Genomic DNA, 21,656 nt, shown 5'->3' with positions numbered 1-21,656 from the left:
TTGATCAATGCATGGTTTTAGAAGTTCCATCCTCCAGAGTCATTTGTAGAAGTTCACACAAGTGAGGAAAATTGTCTGATTGCCATTCACTTGGGAGTGACCAGAAACGATTATTTTACCTATGGCTCAAGCAGCGAAAAACTTACCGTGTTTGACCAAGTATCCTCTACGTAGCTAAGAACATCGTTTTGAAGGCGGGCCAACCCTCCCTAGGTTGTTCGCTTGGTTTGGGACCTGCTATGTAAAAAATGCTGCAAGGAAAAATTATCAACATCTTCGGAAAATAAAGCCCTCTTTTGATGACGGCCATGGCAAATGCATTAAGGATAACGATATACGGGCTTGCACCTGAAATGTCCGGTACCTTCATTGGGAAGGTGGCAGTACCCAGCTGGTTGATGTCCTCGTTAGAGTTAAGGCTGACATCACCGCAGTCCAAGACATGCGATGGACGTGATAAGAACTCAGACGTGTAGGTTCTTGTGTCATTTACTACTGTGGCCATATAAAGGAGCGCGAATTGGGATTCGTGGTGAGAGGGAGCCTCCGTCGCCGAGTTCTATCATTCACCTCGGTGGATGAATGTCTAACTACAGTCCGCATCGAAGCGAAGTTCTTTAACATATCGCTGATTTGATTAAAATTATGAAGGGAACACTTCTCCAGCCTGCTGAACGGCAGTGAAAGTATAACAGCAGGAGAAGGCAAACCCGATTCCCCAATCGATGACGATTGAGCAGACGTTCCATTGCCCGACAATGAAGAAGTTCGAATAGCAATTGCCCGCCTGAAGAACAACAAAGCAGCCGGGACCGATAGATTGCCAGCCGATCTATTCAAACACGGCGGCGAAGAGCTGATAAGGTGCATGCATCAGCTTCTTTTTCGGACGAAAGCATGCCCAACGATTGGAATTTAAGTGTGCCCGGCCCAAGCCACAAAAAGGGAAGGCCCACAATCTGCGTCAACTACTTTAGAATAAGTCTCCTAAACATCCCATACTCGTAAAAAGTTCTATCGAGCGTGTTGTGTGTCAATTAGAATTTTGTTTTTAACAGCACGGAAAGCTGCCTTTATACCGCGATGTCTGAATTTGGTATCCCTGCAAAACTAATACGTCAGTTTATCGTTGAGCAATACGGAAAGTACTGTCAGGATCAGGAAGGACCTTTTCGAGCCATTCGATACCAAACGAGGTTTCCGACAAGGCGACTCCCTAGCGTGCATCTTCTGCAATCTGCTCTTGTACAAAATAATTCGAGCAGCAGAACTAAATAGAGAACGTACAATCTTTTAAAAAAGTGTACAGCTGCTGGCTTACGCCGATGACATTGATATCATCGGTCTCAACAGCCGCGCTGTTAGTTCTAGGGCAAGACGAAATATTTCGTGTTATCAATCAAAAAGGCGTCGCACTCGCGACTAGGTTCCCACGTCACCCTTGACAGTCATAACTTCGAAGTCGTAGATAACTCCGTCTATCTTGGAACCAGTATAACCAGCGAAATTAATGTCAGCCTCGAAATCCAGGCAACAGGTGCTACTTCGGGCTGAGTTGGCAATTGACAAGTAAAGTTCTCTCTTGACGAACAAAAACCAAACTCTGTAAATCACTTATAATACCCGTCCTGCTATATGGTGCAGATGCATGGACGATGACAACAACTGATGAGTCAACGTTGCGAGTTTTCGAGTGAAAGGTTCTGCGAAAGATTTATGGTCCTTTGCGCGTTGGCCACGGCGAATATCGTATTCGATGGAACGAGATGTATGAGATATACGACGACATTGGGCGCAAATGCTCCAGGTCTTAAAGTTTTTGACGCAGTACCTGCCGATGTAGATAGAGGAAGACCTACACTCTGATGAAAAGACCAGGTGGAAAGTGAGCTTCGTTTGAAATCTCCATTTGGCGTCTCATAGCAAGAAGGAGATATGACTGGCGCGCTGTTGTTAACTCGGCCATAACCGCGCAAGTAGTGTCTACGCCAGTAAAGAAGAAGAAGTTATACTAAACCTTTCTGATCTCACCAAAGTAAATAATTGTTTCATTGTCAATGAAAATTCGATGAAAAACTGTTGGTTTTTTGTCTTTGAAGCAAACTTTTACATCTGTTTTTGTGCTTTTCCATTTGTCTTTTTTCAATTCCTGTTGCTCCCATTTTCGACATTTATGAGTCTTTTCCATAGCTTTCAAACGGTCTCAAATTAATTGTGTTGCAACGTCACATCAAAATCATTACCTATGACCCGCTGAAATCATCATTGCATGCTGCTTCTGGTAGAGCATCATCACTATATGCCTCCGCAAAAATTTAATGCGACTCGGCAGCACTTTTCTTCAAATGGAAAAAATAATGCTTTCCGCAAATCATCTCTTTTCGGTATAAAATTTAACATTTTCAACACAATGAAAAAATAAACCAGGAACACATTGTTTGTTTAACGACTCTAATATTATTGAATGTGTTTGTCAGATGTCATGCCAGTCAAACTGACAAAAAATTAAGGCTCGTTCAAAACAAAAATTCCGTACCAACACATCTTAACGCTCCGCTCATTTCATACCTTTACACCTGGTATTTTATATATTATATGTAGTTTTTAAGATATATGAGATCCAAAAACTCACTAAATTAAAGTCTCCAAGGTTTTCATTTGTAATGGAAATTACTTATATTATTAATTTTTCTAATATTAAATAGCGCACAAATAACTTTAAATGATATTCGAAGTTTTTATTAATTTTGTTGTATTTACACAATAACAAATGGGTCGCGTGCAAGAGGAAGATTATGCCGCAAATGCAGAACCATATCGTTTAATAGGTTATGAAAAAGGTAAAACAATACTATCTTTGTGAATTCATTTCTCAAATATGGATTAAGTAATTTTATTCGGACCTTTTGTACTTTATTACGCACACTTTTGACAATAAAGGGTACTTTTTTCATGCAGAAATATTGAAGCATAACACAGAGCTTCACCCACAACGTCTTGAGAAAAAAACTCTTTGCGGTGTTCACCATAACTCGAATGAAAATTATCCGAAAATAAAAAACCAGAAAAATTAGTCAAGTTATAATCAAATCTGTCCCCCCATCGTTCCCCAATAATTTTGTTTTCCATTTAAAATTTTTAGAGCTGTTAGTCTAAAAAATAAAAATTACTGAACTATGGGGGGAGGTATTTTATATGTCAAAAATGTCTACAAAGTTTGAAATGAATCGTTCAAGTAGTTTTGAGAAAAACCAAAAAAGTGACGAAAAAAACTACCCTATATTGTGAAATGTGTACAAAAGGTCCGAATAAAATTACTCAATCCATATTTAAAAAATAAATTGACAAATAAAAGTTATTTTTTACCATAAAACCCCTCACCCTTGCTTAATCTTCTAAAGTTTTCCCAACTAATTATTTAATATATCTGTGATAAAAGTTCAAATAATATTATGAAGCGTTAGAGTTTAAATACCTTTCGATTTATTCGATCGATTTGTCTGTTTTGGTTTTCCAGCTCGGAACCCATATCTAATGCCATATTCCGCAGATTTCCGATCATGGTGTTCACTTGACCTACATTTTCTTCCATCTCATCTTCGCGAGCGTCATTTGTTATTCTTAAAAAAATATAATGAAATATGGTAAGGTAATATGTAAACAATTGTGCAGTAATACAAATCTAGAATAAGTTTAAAGTTTTATAAAATCTTTCTAACATTTGCCAAACGATAGAAAAGCTATGAAAACGCTATAATTTTTGTTTCTTCTATAGGTTAAAATTTCGAAATATTAATTAAATGACTCACTCAATAATTAAGCAACACTATTGCTGCATCAAGCGTTTTCAAAACTACAATAAAATATATTTTAAAAATATATAAGAAAAATTAATTTAATAATATTGAAATCAACTGAAAACTATACTATACGCTATGTTAAATACTTACTCTTGTTATAATACAAAAACTTGTATCTGTTACAATGTATTATAATACCATAATTACAATGAATTAACGAGATTGCTGAAATATGTACCTACCAATGGTTTTAGAAGATAGATTAAGGTTTAGCTAAATAAAATCAAAAATTCAATTTTACTAAAACCGTAATCGTGAAGGTACGTTTATTTTTTAATCGGATATTTTAATTAGCTTTTTCTTTTTAATTAAATAAGTCGCACATCCAATTATTCTCCCACATCTCAAAAAAGCTAAGAACTTTTCATAGTGCTCGAGTAGAGACTTAGTGCGTGGCATTAAACTTAAAAAGTGTACCTCAACTGTCGTAAAATTAATAGTGGGTCAAACCACGTCAAGTGGTCCATGAAAATTTCGAAAAAAATCTCCGATTTTGAAAACTAGCAGTCCATTAGGAAGGGGACCAGACGCATACCCCGTGGTATAAATATTTCGTCAAAATTATTTTTTTTGTTAAAGATATTGAAGGTTGAAATTTAGAGCATAATAAATTTGTAAAATTATTTTCTCATAAACTACGATAAATCGATGAAATTTTGTGAAGTCAAAGAAAAATGTTCGTGCTATATTATAAATATTTGTTAATGGTCCTTTTGTTTAAATAATAATATTTTACATAATTTTTTGTTAAACAATTAAAATTTTTCAGGTGTTCTTTACGCTAAAAAAAACTGAAAAGTGTGCGACAGAACGCGGAAAATATTCAACATCAATTTTTTTCATTCATACCATTCCAAAGATATTGCATTTTTTGTCCCCGTACCTCTCTTAAAACGTATGGCGCAGTTCACTCCCGCCATCTGTGTCGCAAGAAAAACAAAAGACCAAAAGCTAACAAGTAAGGAAGGGCTAGTTCGGGTGTAAGCGAAAGATTTATACTCTTGAAACTAATGTCTTTGTGTCTCCAAAACTTTATATTAAACGTTTTTTAACCGAAAAATAGTTTATCGAATCTTTTTACATAATTTAAGTCCAACAATAAGTTTTAGAATCTTAATAACTAATTAATAGTAATACAGTCTATTAATAGCAATAGACGATAGATGAAACGTTGCTCATCAAAATACTGGCAGATCCTTCCTTTGGCGTTTTAGATGATTTTATAATATGTTTGTGGTTTTCACTGGATATTTGCTTTGTCATAAAACAGCGGAATCGTCAGCGAATGTTGAGGTTAGTACTTTTGCACTCATTGGAATAGTCATTTTAATTTTATGCGTGAGTGCATCATGCTACATACGTACAGCAGTACTCTTTCAACTCAAATGCTCTCCAAATCCGATTGGTGATGCGATGCGATATGTACAATAACCGAATTGATGATTTGCAATAGATTCCTGCTCGTGGAGAAAAAGATATATTATGGACAGCAATACTTTTCCAAAAACCTTATAGGGAACGGACAACAGGCTAATTGGTCGATATGATGGCGGCAGGCTTGCGTCATTTCCCGATTTGTCTATCAATATAATCTGCGACTTTTTCCATGTTTGCGGAAAATATCCAAACTTTAAGATGACATTGACAAGTTGAGACAACAAATTAAAAGTAATATTTGGTAGCTCTATTATCAGGTAATAAACCTATTTAAGTGTGCTTCTTCTTCTCTTTTTAAAGCCTTCCGTAATATTTTTACAACTTTTAATTTCAAGATTTAGATGATGGGGACTTATTACTATGTCATTCTCGGCGCAGGCTTCATTTTTTAGCTACTATATAAGGCGTTCAATTAGGTTGACTATCGGCCGAGCTATTCAAATACTGCGGCGAAAAGCTGATAAGGAGCATGCATCATAACTTGGAAGTCGTAAATACTTTCGTCTAACTTGGTACCAGTATTAACACCAAAACCAATTTCAGCTTTGAAAGCCAACGCGGAATAACTCTTGCCAACAGGTGCTACTTCAGACTGAGTAGGCAATTGAGAAGTGAAGTCCTCTCTCGACGAACAAAGACAAAACTTCATAAGTCATAATTCCCGTTTTGCTACTATATGGTGCAGACACACGGACGATAACATCATCTGTTGAGTCGACGTTACGAGTTTACGAGAGGCAATTGGCGCCCAACAGCGTAAAGGGAGAATGATTAGCGCTCTGTGAAAAACTCGGATATAACCGCGTAGGCGGCATGCTTGCATATAAAGTCTTTTATAAGATTCTAGAAAATGATGTTTCAGTCTATTTCGAATGAAAATAGCTGTACCGCTACGCACCTTATCATCCAGATTGTTTGTGGTGTAGAACTTGTATCCAGCAAAGTGAATGTTATTCTTGTTCGTTAAATGCATTTCAACGAGTGGCATAATGTCAACTTCTTGTTCTTATAGAAACTTGCTAAGTTCCGATATGTGTTGGTTGACGCCGTTTACCTTCCATATATGTACATATCTTCAGTTCACTAATTTTTTATTTATTGAAGCAAACAACATGAGATTATGAACTTTGATTAAGTCCTGAAACATATATTATTTGGTGGACATAAACTGTGTCTTACACAGCTTTAGATTAAGTATCATAGATACCTTCACCACCCATATTCGCGCTTGAGGACATTTTCTCGGGTTTTTTTTAGTACATCTGACGACTTATTCCCCAAGAAAGTTGGAATGTTTAAAGAAGAAGAAGCTTTTGCTGAAGATGTGGGCGTGTTAAGAAGTTATTAAACTCGTGTTGAAAGAGGATGTTCACGAATCAAAAGATGCAAATAAACGGGCTATATTTCTAGCTCAACATATCTGCAGGGCAGACAATTGCAAAAAATGTGAAATAAATCATGGCGCCAGTGAACATACAGGAAGAAGATCGGTTTCCCCGAAGGATCAGAGCCTATAGCTGTGCTGATAGATATCGACATGGACGTTATAAATGCTGCTACATGCTTAGGAAATGCTAAGCCATCGCGGCTTGATGGCATCCCAAATCGTGCGCTCAAGATTGTAAAACCAAAATGGCTTTACAAAATTATATACAGAGTGTTTAACCAAAAATGTGGAAACGCCATCGTTTAATCTTCTTTCAGAAGCCAAAGAAGACAAATGGGGACCCCAGTGCGTATCGACAACATCGTGCATGTCAGACACAATTGGAAAAATTCTGCAAGAACTCATTAGTGACAGTCTTGAAGCATACCTAAAAGAAATTGAAGATAGATTATCTAGAGCTTAAACTGGTTTCCGCGGAAACGCTGAAAGCAATAACAGATAAGGTTTTTGAAGATGCAAGATGTATGCATGGCACCAAAAGATATTGCGCAATTATCACAAATGCATTCAACTCATCGCACTGGCTTCACATAATAACAGCCTAACAGAATCTCAAAACTGGCCATATTTATTACATACTATAAATACCTAAGTATTTGTCAGACAGACCGCTGTTATATGACACTGAGGATGGAGTAAAAACATACACTGTGCTGGTGAGGTGCCACAAGTGTCTATTTGGGGCCCAATGTTATGAAGTATATTGTACGACGGCTGCTACTCTGCCGAAAAAGGCTAAATCATACGCTAACATTGCTGTGACAATAATACCCAAGGAGTTGCATCAAATTAGAAGCGTATGTGTATCTACGGGCTAGCTGAATCGGGGCCAGTAAACAAAAGTTTGTGATCATGTGTAGGAAAAAAAAAGATACCATTACTCTAAACATTGACGGGTATACAATTATAACACAGCCATCGCTGAAATACTTTGGCGTGGTAATTGATGCGACACTCAACTGCCAGACGCACATTGAAAACACCTCTGAAAAAGCTGCGTGAGTCATATCAGCGTCATCATGAATTATGGCCAACATAGGTGGCAAAAGCCAGCCAACGCTATATTGTACGCGGCATAAATAAAATATATACCGAAATGGTCTTTTCCCTGTTCAGAATAGGCGCCATCAGAGTAGCCAGCTGTTAGCATTATGGCAGGTATAATACCACCAGATATAATGACTATTGAGATATCGGTTATGATATCGGCAGGTCGTTAACTACAGAAAAATTAAAAGAAGAAAGATAAAAGAGCCTAAACGATTGGCAAACCCGGTCTTTGAGACGCAACAACCAAGGGGATGACGCACCGGCTTATTAAAAATGTAAAGAGCTGGTTGGATCGAAATCATGGGTTTTCTGATTTCTATATGATGCAATTTCTAACTGGTCATGCGTACTTTAGAGTGTACCTATACAAGTATTACCATTATAATGGAGTGACGTGTTCTTTTTTGGAAATAGTAATGAAAGTTCTCTGCATATTTTCTTCTATTATCCGAAATTTAATGTAGAAAGAACTCTACTAGAACAGCAGAGATCACCAGATAATATAGTACCGTATATCCCCGATGTAAGCAGGTATAGCTGACGGTTAAAGATTTAACCGCGAAGGTCATAATAAAACTGAGAATACCAGAACGGTAGCGAAAGAGCGAAACGAGATCAGAAAACAGTGAATGGATAAAATGAGATGCAAGAGCCAATAGGTTAAGTTTAACTTGCGAAGAAATAATTAACGGTAGTCTCGCAAGGTAGATACGATGCTTACGGAGTTTAAGACTTCAGTTCGACTTATTAAGAAATATGGATCGAGCGTTATCCCGAAAGAGGTGAACTCAGCGTATGGTATGAATCATGCATGCTGACACAAGCTGTTTTATCTCCTAGAAGATTGTCCTCTCGGTTAAAACAAAAAAAAAAAAAAAAACAGTAAGATTTTGTGTGGTTGAATTTTTGGCAATTCATTCATTGCACTGGTCTATTTCTTTTATGTGGCTCTTCGACAGGATGACAAGAGGAATTGAATTCCGGTTGACTGTCTGTCTGTCCGTCCGTCCGTCCGTGCAAGCTGTAATTTGTGTAATAAAAATTGAAATATCTCGATGAAACTTGGTACCTGAGTTCCTTAGTACAAAAACAAAAATCGAGTTCGTAGATGGGCTTAATCGGACCACTCCTACGTCCACAAATCGCCATTAACCGAAAACACATAAAGTGCAATAACTAAACACTAAATAAGGATACTCACATTTGGCGCAGAGGATCTCAGTAGCCAGGGCACCTGAGGGAAAAAGTTTTGATAAAGTGGGCATGGCCCCGCTCCTTAATACTCCCATATAACGGTACGGTTAAAAACTACTAACTATCTATATACTATACCGTGGTAAAAATTGGAGGATGGGCGTGGCACCGCCAACTTTTTAGCGAAATCCCATATCTCGAGACCCGTCTAACCGATTTCGATAAAATTTGGTGTCTGGTATTCTTTTCATAGTTTTATGTTCTTGAAATGAATCGGACAACAACATACAAAAAAAAAATACGTTTTTGCCAAAATGTTACAACTAAGCGAAAAAATATCAAGATAAGGAAAACATTTAAAAGGTCATAAAAAAAAACTGACACATACGAACACCAAACCCTTTGAGGGTTTTATTATACTGACCTAGTACCATCACCCTGACTTGGAATTTCTCACCCCCCAGACATTAATCCCCAAAATGTTCCACAGTGTAATTTAGATTAGATTCGAGATATATGTACATATGTTTGTTATATCAACGCAGCCAAATTAGATATATTTTGACTTGATGTGGAAAACGTCAGAGTATCTGAATTCATTAATTACCGATATGAGTTAAAGGCCAAGGATTAGACCAATTTCATTTTAATTCAACACTAAACCATATAGCTTTCAGAAAATTTGTCTATTTGAATTTTGTTTAAATATTACATGTTGGCCAACTTAAACGTTTTAAAATCAGGTGGAAACGAAAATAATTATACTGTGGTATATGTATATTGGGGAAAGAGACAGTATCAATTTGTGACAATTTACTATTCACAACCCAGTCACAAAATATATCATCCTAGATATTAATCGATTGTCGTTTTTTTATATTTTGAAAGCAACTCAAACACGAAAAAGTTAAAAATAAATCAATTTCACATGAATTCCGTAAATATTCTGAAACAGAGTCAACATATATTTTTATTTTTTGGTAATTATGCTTTTTGCTATGTTACAGAAACATCTTTCTAACGAAATGTAACAGCCGATTAAAACTGTTCGTTTTCAACTGAGAGATTTTGGTGACTATCACGTACTGCATTGCAAAATCGTCTCAAGTCACGAAAAAAGTCACGTTATCACAATACAGAATTCCTGTATTAGTATCACTACACTATGCATCAATACTAGGGATGCAAACATCGTGAAATGAAACATCGATGGTTCGATGTATCGATGTTTCTTCAAACAACATCGAAATCAAAAACATCGGCCATTGAAATATCTATATATCGAAACCTCGACGTGTGAAATTTTTTAACAATTTTTTTTTGTTGCATAAGAAGCTAATTTCAGAATCATAAATAAGTGAAATACAGTAGTTAGTACGCCTTTAGTTGATACCTTTTTTAGCTGCCTGTTAAAACATTTCTCAATATATAAAGGATACTAATAGCTTTAGAACAAACGACAAATTATTTATTTAAAACAGAATTTAACAAGTAAGAAAGCGTTAAGTTCGTGTGCAACCGACCAACTTGCAAGAATCAAAACCAGGGAAATACTTTAAGGTGTAAAACCAATCATATAACATAAAGTCAGCCGGATGTTGGAAAATATTGATATTAGTTATATAGGGACGCCATGATATTGATATCATCGGCCTCAACACCCGCGCCGTTAGTTCTGCTTTCTCCAGGCTGGACAAGGAAGCGCAGAAAATGGGTCTGACAGTGAACGAGGACAAAACGAAATATCTCCTGTCATCAAACAAACAGTCGTCGCACTCGCGACTTGGCTCTCACGTCACTGTTGACAGTCATAACTTTGAAGTTGTAAATAATTTCGTCTATTTAGGAACCAGCATTAACACCACCAACAATGTCAACCTGGAAATCCAACGCAGGATTGCTCTTGCCAACAGGTGCTACTTCGGACTGAGTAGGCAATTGAAAAGTAAAGAGGACGAACAAAAGCTATACTCTATAAGTGGCTCATAATTCCCGTCCTGCTATATGGTGCAGAGGCTTGGGCAATGACAACAACCGATGAGTCGACGTTACGAGTTTTCGAGAGAAAAATTCTGCGAAAGATTTATAGTCCTTTGCGCATTGGCCACCGCGAATATTGCATTTGATGGAACGATGAGCTGTACGAGATATACGATGACATTGACATAGTTCAGCGAATTAAAAGACAGCGGCTATGCAGGCTAGGTCATGTTGTCCGAATGGATGAAAACACTCCAGCTTTGAAAGTATTCGACGCAGTAACCGCCGGGGGAAGCAGAGGAAGAGGAAGACCTTCACTCCGTTGGAAGGATCAAGTGGAGAAGGACCTGGCTTCGCTTGGAATATCCAATTGGCGCCACGTAGCAAAAAGAAGAAACGACTGGCGCGGTGTTGTTAACTCGGCTATAATCGCGTAAGCGGTGTCTACGCCAATTAAGAAGAAGTTATATTGGGCGATATATGCCCGGAAGTTCGAAATTCTTTTTATATTATTAAATATATGGTCAAATTCAACCCATTTGTGCCATACAGTCACACCATTATAAGAAAAGGATTACCTTTTTATTTCAATTATATATATCACACTTTTACCGACATTTTCGACCATAGGTCAACTACAGGTACTAAGGTCCACATATTCGGTACCTTGGGCTTGAATAGTTTTGGTTGGATTTGAACAATTTTTTGTCATAAGGTGGCACACACTAAAGACATTATTCGTTCAAATCTTAATCCCGTTAAAATAGTTGTGTGCTGGAAAGTAAAAGAATGAAGTGGAATTTAAAATTGTGCTATACGGGAAGTAGGCGTGTTTATTGTGCCATTTCACTCATTTTCACAGAGTGACATAGAAATAAAAAGAGAATGCCACATTACAAATTTTTTCGAAATCGATTAGTCGAGTCCCGAGATATGGAATTTCACCAAAAAGTGGCCGGAGCCACACCCATAGTCCAATTTTTACCCGGGGCCCTAAAAACCCTTGTCATACTAACCCGGCAAAATTTTACCTTTTTGGCTATTTGGTTATTGATTTATCACGCTTTTAGTAGTTTTGAACATTACCGTTATATGGGGAGTGTGCAAGGTTTTCATCCGATTTCATCCATTTTCACACTACCGGTAGTAGTCTGTAGTATTCGTGCTGGGCGAATGTTGTTGTTGTAGCTTTAGTGGTTTAGGAGATATGCACATTAAACATATTAGGAGGCTGGGCCGTGCTCACTTTTTCAAAATTTTGTATCCACAGATGCCTCTTGCTACTGCGATTTCCTGTACCAAATTGAACTTTTATATCTTATTTGTGGGCGTGGCAGTGATCCGATTACGCCCATCTACGAACTCGATTTTTTTTGTACCAGGGAACCTGCATACCAAGTTTCATCAAGATAAGATTTAAGATTTTATTCAAGTTACAGCTTGCACGGATGGACGGACAGACAGACATCCGGATTTCAACTCTACTCGTCACTCTGATCACTTTGGTATATATAACCCTATATCTATCTCGTTAAGTTTTATGTGATACGTCCAAATGTTCGATGAACAAAACTCTGATACTCTGTAGCAACTGGTTGCAACAGTATAAAAATAACAAGTTGGAAGTCCTTTCCCCTTCAAACGATTTCTTTGCTGTATGATCGTTACTCCAGTGGTTCACTAGAAACTGTAGTGGCAACAATGGATAAATATTTGGAAGCGTGTTTATACAATGTAAGTAATAACAAGTAAGGAAGGGCTTAGTTCGGGTGTCACCGAACATTTTATATTCTCGCATGATAAAGTGATTATCGATATTTCATTATATATTTTTTTATTTTGCTGTAAAATTAATTAGATTAGTAGTTCCTGAGATATGGTTTTTGGTCCATAAGTGGGCGACGCCACCCCTATTTTCAATTTAAAAAAAAAGGCTGGGTGCAGCTTCCTCCTGCTATTTCTTCCGTAAAATTTAGTGTTTCTGACGTTTTTTGTTAGTTGGTTAACGCACTTTTAGTGATTTTTTCCATTTTTGAACTGTATATGGAAATGCCTGAAGGAAACGACTCTGAGAGTTTTGTTGACATAGCTATAGTAGTTTCCGAGATATGTACAAAAAACTTGGTATGGGGCGGGACCACGCCCACTTTTCCAAAAAAATTACGTCCAAATATGCCCCTCCCTAATGCGATCCTTTGTGCCGAATTTCACTTTAATATCTTTATTTATGGCTTAGTTATGACACTTTATAGGTTTGCGGTTTTCGCCATTTTGTGGGCGTAGCAGTGGGCCGATTTTGCCCATCTTCGAAGTTAATCTTCGTATGGAGCTAAGAAATACGTGTACCAAGTTTCATCATGATATCTCAATTTTTACTCAAGTTACAGCTTGCACGGACGGACGGACAGACGGACAGACGGACGGACGGACAGACAGACATCCGGATTTCGACTCTACTCGTCGCCCTGATCACTTTGGTATATATAACCCTATATCTGACTCTTTTAGTTTTAGGACTTACAAACAACCGTTATGTGAACAAAACTATAATACTCTCGTTAGCAACATTGTTGCGAGAGTATAAAAAAAAATATGTATGATGCCATTTAAAACGATTGTTGTTTTTTTAAAGCAATGTTTGTAGTTTTTGGGGGTGACATATTTGCATGTGTACGCATATGTATGCAAGTGTATAGGTTTGTGTATGCTTTATTTGTGTACCAATGTCATACGCACATATTTATGTATGTATGTATGTATGTGCAGATGAGCAGCGAGCTCATGTTATTATTGATAAGAGATAATATGATTTAAATTCGCGAAAGCGAACATAAACACATATGGTCATGATACATGTGAATATAAGTTTTGAATGATAAAATATACGATTAATGTTCATTTATCACTATTGTAATATATTTAATTTTTTAAATAATATTATGATAGTTTGTTATATAAATATGTAAGTATGAATATATCTAATACAAAAAACAATTAAAAATAGGCTTTATTTTTACATTAACTACGAATATTGCTCTGAAATAATAATTTAATTTAAATGTTTTCAATTGAACATGTATTCATTAATATGTATTCATATAATATGCACGAGCGAACATACAAAAGCTATATAATTTTTTCATAAAAAAAAAAACGAATACACATGTTTGCATATAAACGTCTTATAGCCCCACAAAAATAAAAAAAGTTTTCCCTCAAAATGGCCATAGAATCGCGAAAGCGCCATCTTGTTGACCACATGAGTCAACATACATACGAACCAATCTAACGTTTCAAATTAGAGCTTAAAATATATACATATAATAGTTTTGAGCATAATTTTTATTCCACGCGCAGCTCTGTTCAAGCAAAATGTTAAAATTTCTGGTGCAGAGCTGGCAGTGGTGAAACTCCTCCTTTTGTTCACGTTATTTTGGTGATTTTGCCGTATTGTTTTAAACAATGAATACCTCTAATTAGGGATGTTTCTGTTATTTTATCTGAATAATGCGATATCAAGTTTCCTCTGATCTCATCCCAATTGAGGGATGTGCCATACATGTTTAAGACTTCGTTGGCTTGACCATCTATTTTTTTTCTTATGGCCCTCAAGAGAATTAGTCCATGAGGATTGTTATCTTTTTTTCTAATAAGATACATATATCGACGCAGATTTTTGTGAGCACGGAAAAATATTTTAGAATTGACAAATATTATAAATCGACAACAGCTATGGTGCCACTTTTCTCACTTCTTTCTGTGAAGAAACATCAGAAAGTTGTTCAGTTTATGATTTTTAGCTTTTGCCATTGCGACGCATCGTCGCGAAAAGCCGCTTGTGGGCAAACGCATGCTCGGGGAGATGTGAAGATGGTCGCTTTTATGAATGAAGCGAGTTTGCTTGTTGAAAGTGCGCTTGCGTTCATGAATGAAATTGTTCTTGCTGTAAGATTTACTACATTTGGCTGCCATATTGACTTGTGACGCCGCTGATGCTATTTCAGACATTTGTTGTTTTTGTAGAACAATATTTGTAATTTTTGCGGATGACATATCTACATGTGAACGCATATAAGTATGTATGTTTTGTATGCATTATTTGTGTGGGAATGTCATACGAACATATTTACATGTGTACGCATATATGTAAGTACATATGTATACATATGTACGGACACACTGCAAAAACCTGTACCAATGAGGACAGGTCCAGACTCTGCAGGAGATGTGGCGAAGGGGAGCACCAGGCAAAGGATTGCAATAACAAACCAAAATGTTTGCTCTGCTTGAAAGCAGGTACAAAAGAAATTGAGCACTTTACAGGATGCGTCAGGTGCCCAATATACAAGAAAGCAGCTCAACAGGTCACATGAGGTTCTTACAACTGAACGCAAACCATTGCCAAGCGGCACACGACTTATTAAAACAGTCAGTTGTCGAAAAGCAAATTGATGTCGTTCTGCTAAGCGAACCATACAAAATCGGACAAGGTGTAACCTGGATAAGTGACACTCGAAAGAAAGCGGCTATATGGAAATGTAATCCCAATTTTCCGCAGCTGGAATCGCCTTTCTCTTCAGATGGTTTTGTTCAAACAACTATCAATAATAATAATATATACAGCTGCTACTTACCTCCTAGCCTTAGCGACGAAGAATACAGGCGTATTATCGACAACCTAGTGGTCGATGCCAGATGCAAAACCAAAGTGAAAATAGCTGGTGATTTTAATGCCTGGGCTATCGAATGGGGATGCAAAAGAACCAACAGTAGAGGAAAAACCTTACTAGAAGCCTTTGCTTCTCTCGATCTGGAGGTTTTAAATGTTGACAATCAATGCACATTTAACAAAGGTGGCCGACAATCGGTGATTGATTTAACATTTGTTCACTCGAGCTTAGTTCGCAGATCTCACTGGAAAATCAGTGACCATTACACTTTTAGCGATCAAAAAAAGGAACTGACGACTCAAAACATTCGACCCAGACCTCTTTGAAGAAGCCTTCCGACCAACTACCCTTCCCGACAACCTGTTGTCGGCTAACAAAGCTGCTCACTCGATTATGAATAATATTAAGAGCGCGTGCGACGCTTCAATGTCCAAGCTATCTCGACGCAAACACCGCCCCCCAGTATATTGGTGGAGCGAGACAATCGCAAAATTACATAAGGAATGCCAGCAAGCAAGACGCTTGTACCAAAGGTCACGTGGTACATTCGAATTCACCACCCTCCAAAACCACTTCAAGGACAAAAGAAAATTGCTAAAACAGGCAATTAAAAAAAGTAAGCAGGAATGTTTCCTTAAACTGTGCGACGATGTTGAAAACAACGCTTGGGGACTCGCTTATAAAAAGGTAATGGGAAAACTCCGCACTGGCGGACAAATGCCAACCTCCCCCTCAATAATTGAGAGAATAGTTACGGTACTCTTCCCTACCCGACCCCCACTCCATCACGAGACTGTGAGAGTTCCACAAATCCTGGATATACCAGCTGTTTCGAATGAAGAAGTCCGAGAAGCCTGCAAACGATTAAACCTATCTAAAGCCGCGGGACCAGATGGAATTCCGAATGTAGCGCTAAAAACGGCGATTGCCAGAAACATAGGCCCCTTTCGAACCATGTATAATATATGTATCCAACAAGGCCGCTTTCCCACCATTTGGAAAAGGCAATATCTGATACTACTGCCGAAACCTAATAAATCAATGTCAGAACCGTCCCACTTCCGGCCCATCTGCATGTTATACTCCGCTGGAAAGGTTCTGGAGCGGATCATATACCAACGGCTAAATAAGGCAATTGAATATGCCGGTGGACTATCCCCAAATCAATTCGGATTCAGAAAGGCAAGATCCACAACTGCAGCGGTAACCCTAGTAAAGACCCTGGCTGAACGAGCTATAAGTGGGAAAAGATGGAAAGGAGGCACAATACAGTACTGACACTTGATGACACTTTATAGGTTTGCGGTTTTCGCCATTTTGTGGGCGTAGCAGTGGGCCGATTTTGCCCATCTTCGAAGTTAATCTTCGTATGGAGCTAAGAAATACGTGTACCAAGTTTCATCATGATATCTCAATTTTTACTCAAGTTACAGCTTGAACGGGCGGACGGACAGACAGACATCCGGATTTCAACTCTACTCGTCACTCTGATCACTTTGGTATATATGTATGTATAACCCTATATATGACTCTTTTAGTTTTAGGACTTACAAACAACCGTTATGTGAACAAAACTATAATACTCTCCTTAGCAACTTTGTTGCGAGAGTATAAAAACTCCCAGATCTACCATCGATTTCAAAGGTTCCGTAAATAGATCGCAGCAGTCTTTTAAAACTTTTACATGCCTATAAACATCGTCATCTTTTTTCGAGAATCCTGTAATTTGTATTGCCACTCCTGGTATGAGTTAGCAAAAATTGTCAGGGAATTTATCGCTGATATAAAAGTCGCTTGCATAAAATCGAATAACCTTTCCACATCTATTGATTTTTGGAGCCACATGTTTGTCTTTTGTAAACACGTTTTCATAGGTATTGGTATCTGTTATTTAGTTGTCGTAAGTTTTCTCGATGTCTTTTAACGAATCGTTTTAGAGTTTGCAAGAAATTTTCGAAAGCATATGCTGATAATGAATTCAGAAAACCGCACGATTGCACGGAAGCCACCAAATGCAGCACGGAATGTGTTTTGTAACTCACTTTTTCTTCTCCATAAAAGATTGGGAAAACGTGCACGAAGTAATTAATTTCCTCTTAATTGTTTTCATAGGTTTTATGTGACGAAAGCAATGCATATGCACAGTGCAACAAAAACATTCCTATTATAAAGTAGAAACTGTCGGAAATCTACTGCTTTTCATCATGCAATTTCATCTAAGCTTCGTGGTTTTCGGGCAAATTCGTTGGGTATGTAAGGTATGTACGATACCAAAGTTTTAAACAGCATATTTTTCTGTTGCTTTGTCAACTGATGTGATTTTCCGACAAGTCCTGAATGTTATTGTATTGTTTATTTTTTTAACCACTTGTGTGCACTTGCTGCATCCTTGAAAAGACTTGTGACCCACTGTTTAGCAGATAAATGCTCTTGCTGGGGCATCGCAAATAAAACATCGAAGTTTTACTTTGATTCTTCTGCCATTGGCTTCCATTCCGTATTGCATTAAGGTTTTTAGCTGAGAAGCATTATCGTGTAAATAATTATTCACGTCTGCCGGTTTTTGTTTGCCTTCAAAAACACCAAACAATATCACCTTCGTATTTCTTTTTTGTAGCAATTTTGCAAAAATAGGCCACAAACTTACATTTAAGCTTTTGAATAAAGTCACTCAACGTTATCGCGATACTCCTTAGTCGCTTTTCTAGGCCTATGTGCAAATAATTTCTTGGCGCAAGAGTTCTCAATATGAAGGTCGCTTGTCGTAAACTCCTTTCGAAGGTCAATCATGGAAGCAGTTCCTTCTGACCTTATGACGCATAACCCTGATTTTCAAATTTTTTATTTAATATGTCATAATTCGTTATTTGTGAACTTTCTTCTTTTTCAATTAATTCCACTTCAGCATCAATATTCCTCTCAATATTTATGTTTTCAGCTATTCCGTAAAATTCACTTTCTTCATATTTTAATTAGTCTTCTCATATGCATATTCTACATGGTTGGCTTGGGTTTGATTCTTACAAATTGCAAGAGTATAAAATGCATGGTTGCATACGACCTTAGCCTTTCCTTACATGTTTTGCTCTCTTCTTTATCACAATTTTTCACATAAATTATTAGATTCGAACATAGCCCATAATATTGCGGTGAACACGATTGATAGGACAGAATAGGGTAGAGGATAAATTGCCAGAATTATTAAAGCAAAAACGTCGATGTCGAAGAATATGTGATTCGGTTAGAATTAGAGGAAGATACTACGAAGATAGCAAAAAGGAAGATCAAGGCTTCTCAAAAGTTATAGACGTGAAAGTGATCGCTACAATATCGATAAAAATGTTGGAGATTTCAGATTTTACTCCAACTACTTCATGTATAACAAACGGTTTAGTAAGATTTGTTTTTTGATGAGATCGTCACAGATCCTTTCCTTGGCCTTTGTCGCTCCGTATGATTTTGGCAAGTAGTAGTTTTCCTGTCCTGGTTTCCTTTATAATACTACCCAACGATTAGCCTCCTCCTGCCCAACCGACGCGAGGGGCGCAGTCCGCGAACGAGCAGAATTGGCAGAGTCAAAAAAGGCAAGTGAGTTTTAAGCGTTGTGATCTTAAGCTGCTCATCTACAGAAACAAAAATTTCAACAGCCAAATTTAAGAATTAGATTAAAGTTTATTATTTTTAAATGGTACTTGTTAAGAGTAGATAAAATAATTTTTTTAATGGTAAAGAGTGAGTCTGTTAGATCAAATGTGCTGGAATGAGAATTGAAATCATGACATATGTATACGGCGGAATGGTTCGTTTAACTCAAAATTTGTTCTAGACAATTTTAAAAGTAGGGGTCTAAACTGCCTGGTAGAGCGAGCGGAAACGTTAAAATTAATATCAGATGAGAGAGATGGGCTACAAACTGACCCATTCATGAGTTTTATAAAAAATATTATACCAAGCATCTCCCTACGACTAGCGAGTGTCGGGAGATTTATAAGTTTTAAACGGTTAGTGTAAGGGGGAAGAATTAAACTGGAATCCTAATGCAAATGATTTAAGGCAAAAAGTAAAAACTGTTTTTGAACGGACTCTAACTTATCCGAATGGACTTGGTGACTAGGGTTCCAAACCACAGAAGCATACTCCAATATAGGCCTCACCAGAGAAGTAAAAAGAATTTTTGTGGTAAGCGGATCTCTAAATTCTTTAGACCAACGTTTAACAAAACTAAGAGCGCCTTTAGCTTTGAAAACCGTGGAAGATGCGTGAAGATTAAAATTGAGTTTGGGGTCCATAGTTACTCCCAAATCAACAAAACTGCATACTTCCTTCAACCTAAAGTTTTGTATTCCGTATGAAGTGGGGTCTACAGCTCTACGTGAAAAGTACATCGTTTTGCATTTTTTAAGGTTCAATGCCATGTCATTTCTATCACACCAAGAAACTAGGTAGTTTAAGCCTGTTTGCAGCTGACATCTTTCGCTGTTTGAAGTATACGTTTTAAAAAGTTTTACATCGTCAGCATATAATACAACTTTTGAAAACTTAACAACAGATGATATGTCATTAATAAATAACAAGAACAGAATTGGACCAAGATGGCTCCCTTGAGGAACCGCTGTAGGAACATTGATTATGTCAGAAAAAGTATCGTTAAAAATGACTTGTTGAATTCTATTACTAAGATAAGAAGCGACCCATTTCAGAAATATTGGTTGAAAACCAAGAAGATTAAGTTTATTCAAAAGAATTGAATGGTTTACTCTATCAAAAGCTTTACTAAAATCTGTGTATATATCATCAGTATTCTTATTCTCCCTAAAGCCCGTTGATACATGTGATGCAAATTCAAGCAAATTAGTTATTGTAGATTTCCCTTTACGAAAACCGTGCTGAGAACAAAAATTTAGTGGAGAGATCCGGAAGGTTATGTCGTCTGTTATAATTGCTTCAAAAAGTATAGGTATTGCTGACAACTTTGCTATTCCCCTATAGTTTTCAATAGAGGACCTAAATCCACTCTTATGTAAAGGAATTATAATTGACTTTTTCCATATATGTATATAGAAATAAGATGACTCCTCCCACATATTTAACACACAGACGTCATATAAAAAATGTCTCGCATTCGACTGTGGGAAATGAGTATTTATTAATATGGTCTTTTGATCAAAATTTTACCGTTTTTGCTGTCCACTTAGTTTTTCTACTTGACCACGCCATAGGTTAGGTTTGGCTATTCAGGGTTTGCGTTTATATTCACGCAACGTAGTCTAATATGCATTCAAACATTCAATTCTATTGTTTTGCATGGCCTTATTAAAGGCCGTCGAAGATTCTCCATGGTTTGTTTGCGATAGATCCCGCGCTTCTTAGCGGTGTGCTTTTTCAAAAGCAGCAATGATGTATTGTGTGACTTTTTATACTGTTAAATCTATATCTGGCACGGAACTTATCGGATAAGGTACTGAGAGTGTAGCCATAGAGCGGCACAATTCGGTAATCAAATTGAAAGGTGAATTTTGTCCATTCATCCCCTCCCGCTGCAATACACTTATGCCAACGAATTTTCCAGTCATCATAACTCATCATAACACTTTGAAAAATCCTCCGTCGTGATGGCCATCAGAGTCTTCTTCGATTCAGCTTTTATGTCCTCAACTGAGTCAAAACGGTGTCCTCGGAGTGGTCATGTGAATTTGCTGAATAGCTGGAAGTTACTCGAAGGTAAATCTGGCGAATGCGGTGGTTGTGGCACGATATTAGTTGAAAATTTGTCGAAATGATCACGAATAACCAATGCATTATAGTAAGATGGTGCATTAAATTTATATTTATATTTACGGATTCGAAAAACGCACGAAGTATAAATTAAAAATTCACCTTTCAGTTTGATCACACTAGTATGCGCCCCAGTTTTTTTGGACCTATTTCTACACATCAGGCTCTCGCAAAAGGAAGGTTCTAAAGAGATACTATATCTAACGTACTTCTTATACATATATTTTTGACTTAGACTTCCTT

The 21,656-nt window shown here is 37.2% G+C and overlaps 1 protein-coding gene across 5 annotated transcripts in view; it reads right to left on the bottom strand.

Moving 5' to 3' along the window:
• Positions 1-21,656, bottom strand: part of LOC126764081 (synaptosomal-associated protein 25) — a 532,618-nt gene that overhangs the window by 119,855 nt on the left and 391,107 nt on the right. For all 5 annotated transcript variants that reach the window (XM_050481865.1, XM_050481867.1, XM_050481868.1 and 2 more), the window contains one exon: positions 3,476-3,620. In XM_050481865.1, coding sequence (XP_050337822.1) covers positions 3,476-3,620 — 145 coding nt within the window. The remainder of the gene's footprint in view (positions 1-3,475; positions 3,621-21,656) is intronic.

The sequence above is a fragment of the Bactrocera neohumeralis genome, unplaced genomic scaffold (genome assembly GCF_024586455.1).
Source record: "Bactrocera neohumeralis isolate Rockhampton unplaced genomic scaffold, APGP_CSIRO_Bneo_wtdbg2-racon-allhic-juicebox.fasta_v2 cluster09, whole genome shotgun sequence".
Classification (NCBI taxonomy): domain Eukaryota; kingdom Metazoa; phylum Arthropoda; class Insecta; order Diptera; family Tephritidae; genus Bactrocera; species Bactrocera neohumeralis.
Note: the sequence above shows the minus strand (reverse complement) of the source record. Positions and strands in the feature narration are given on the sequence as shown.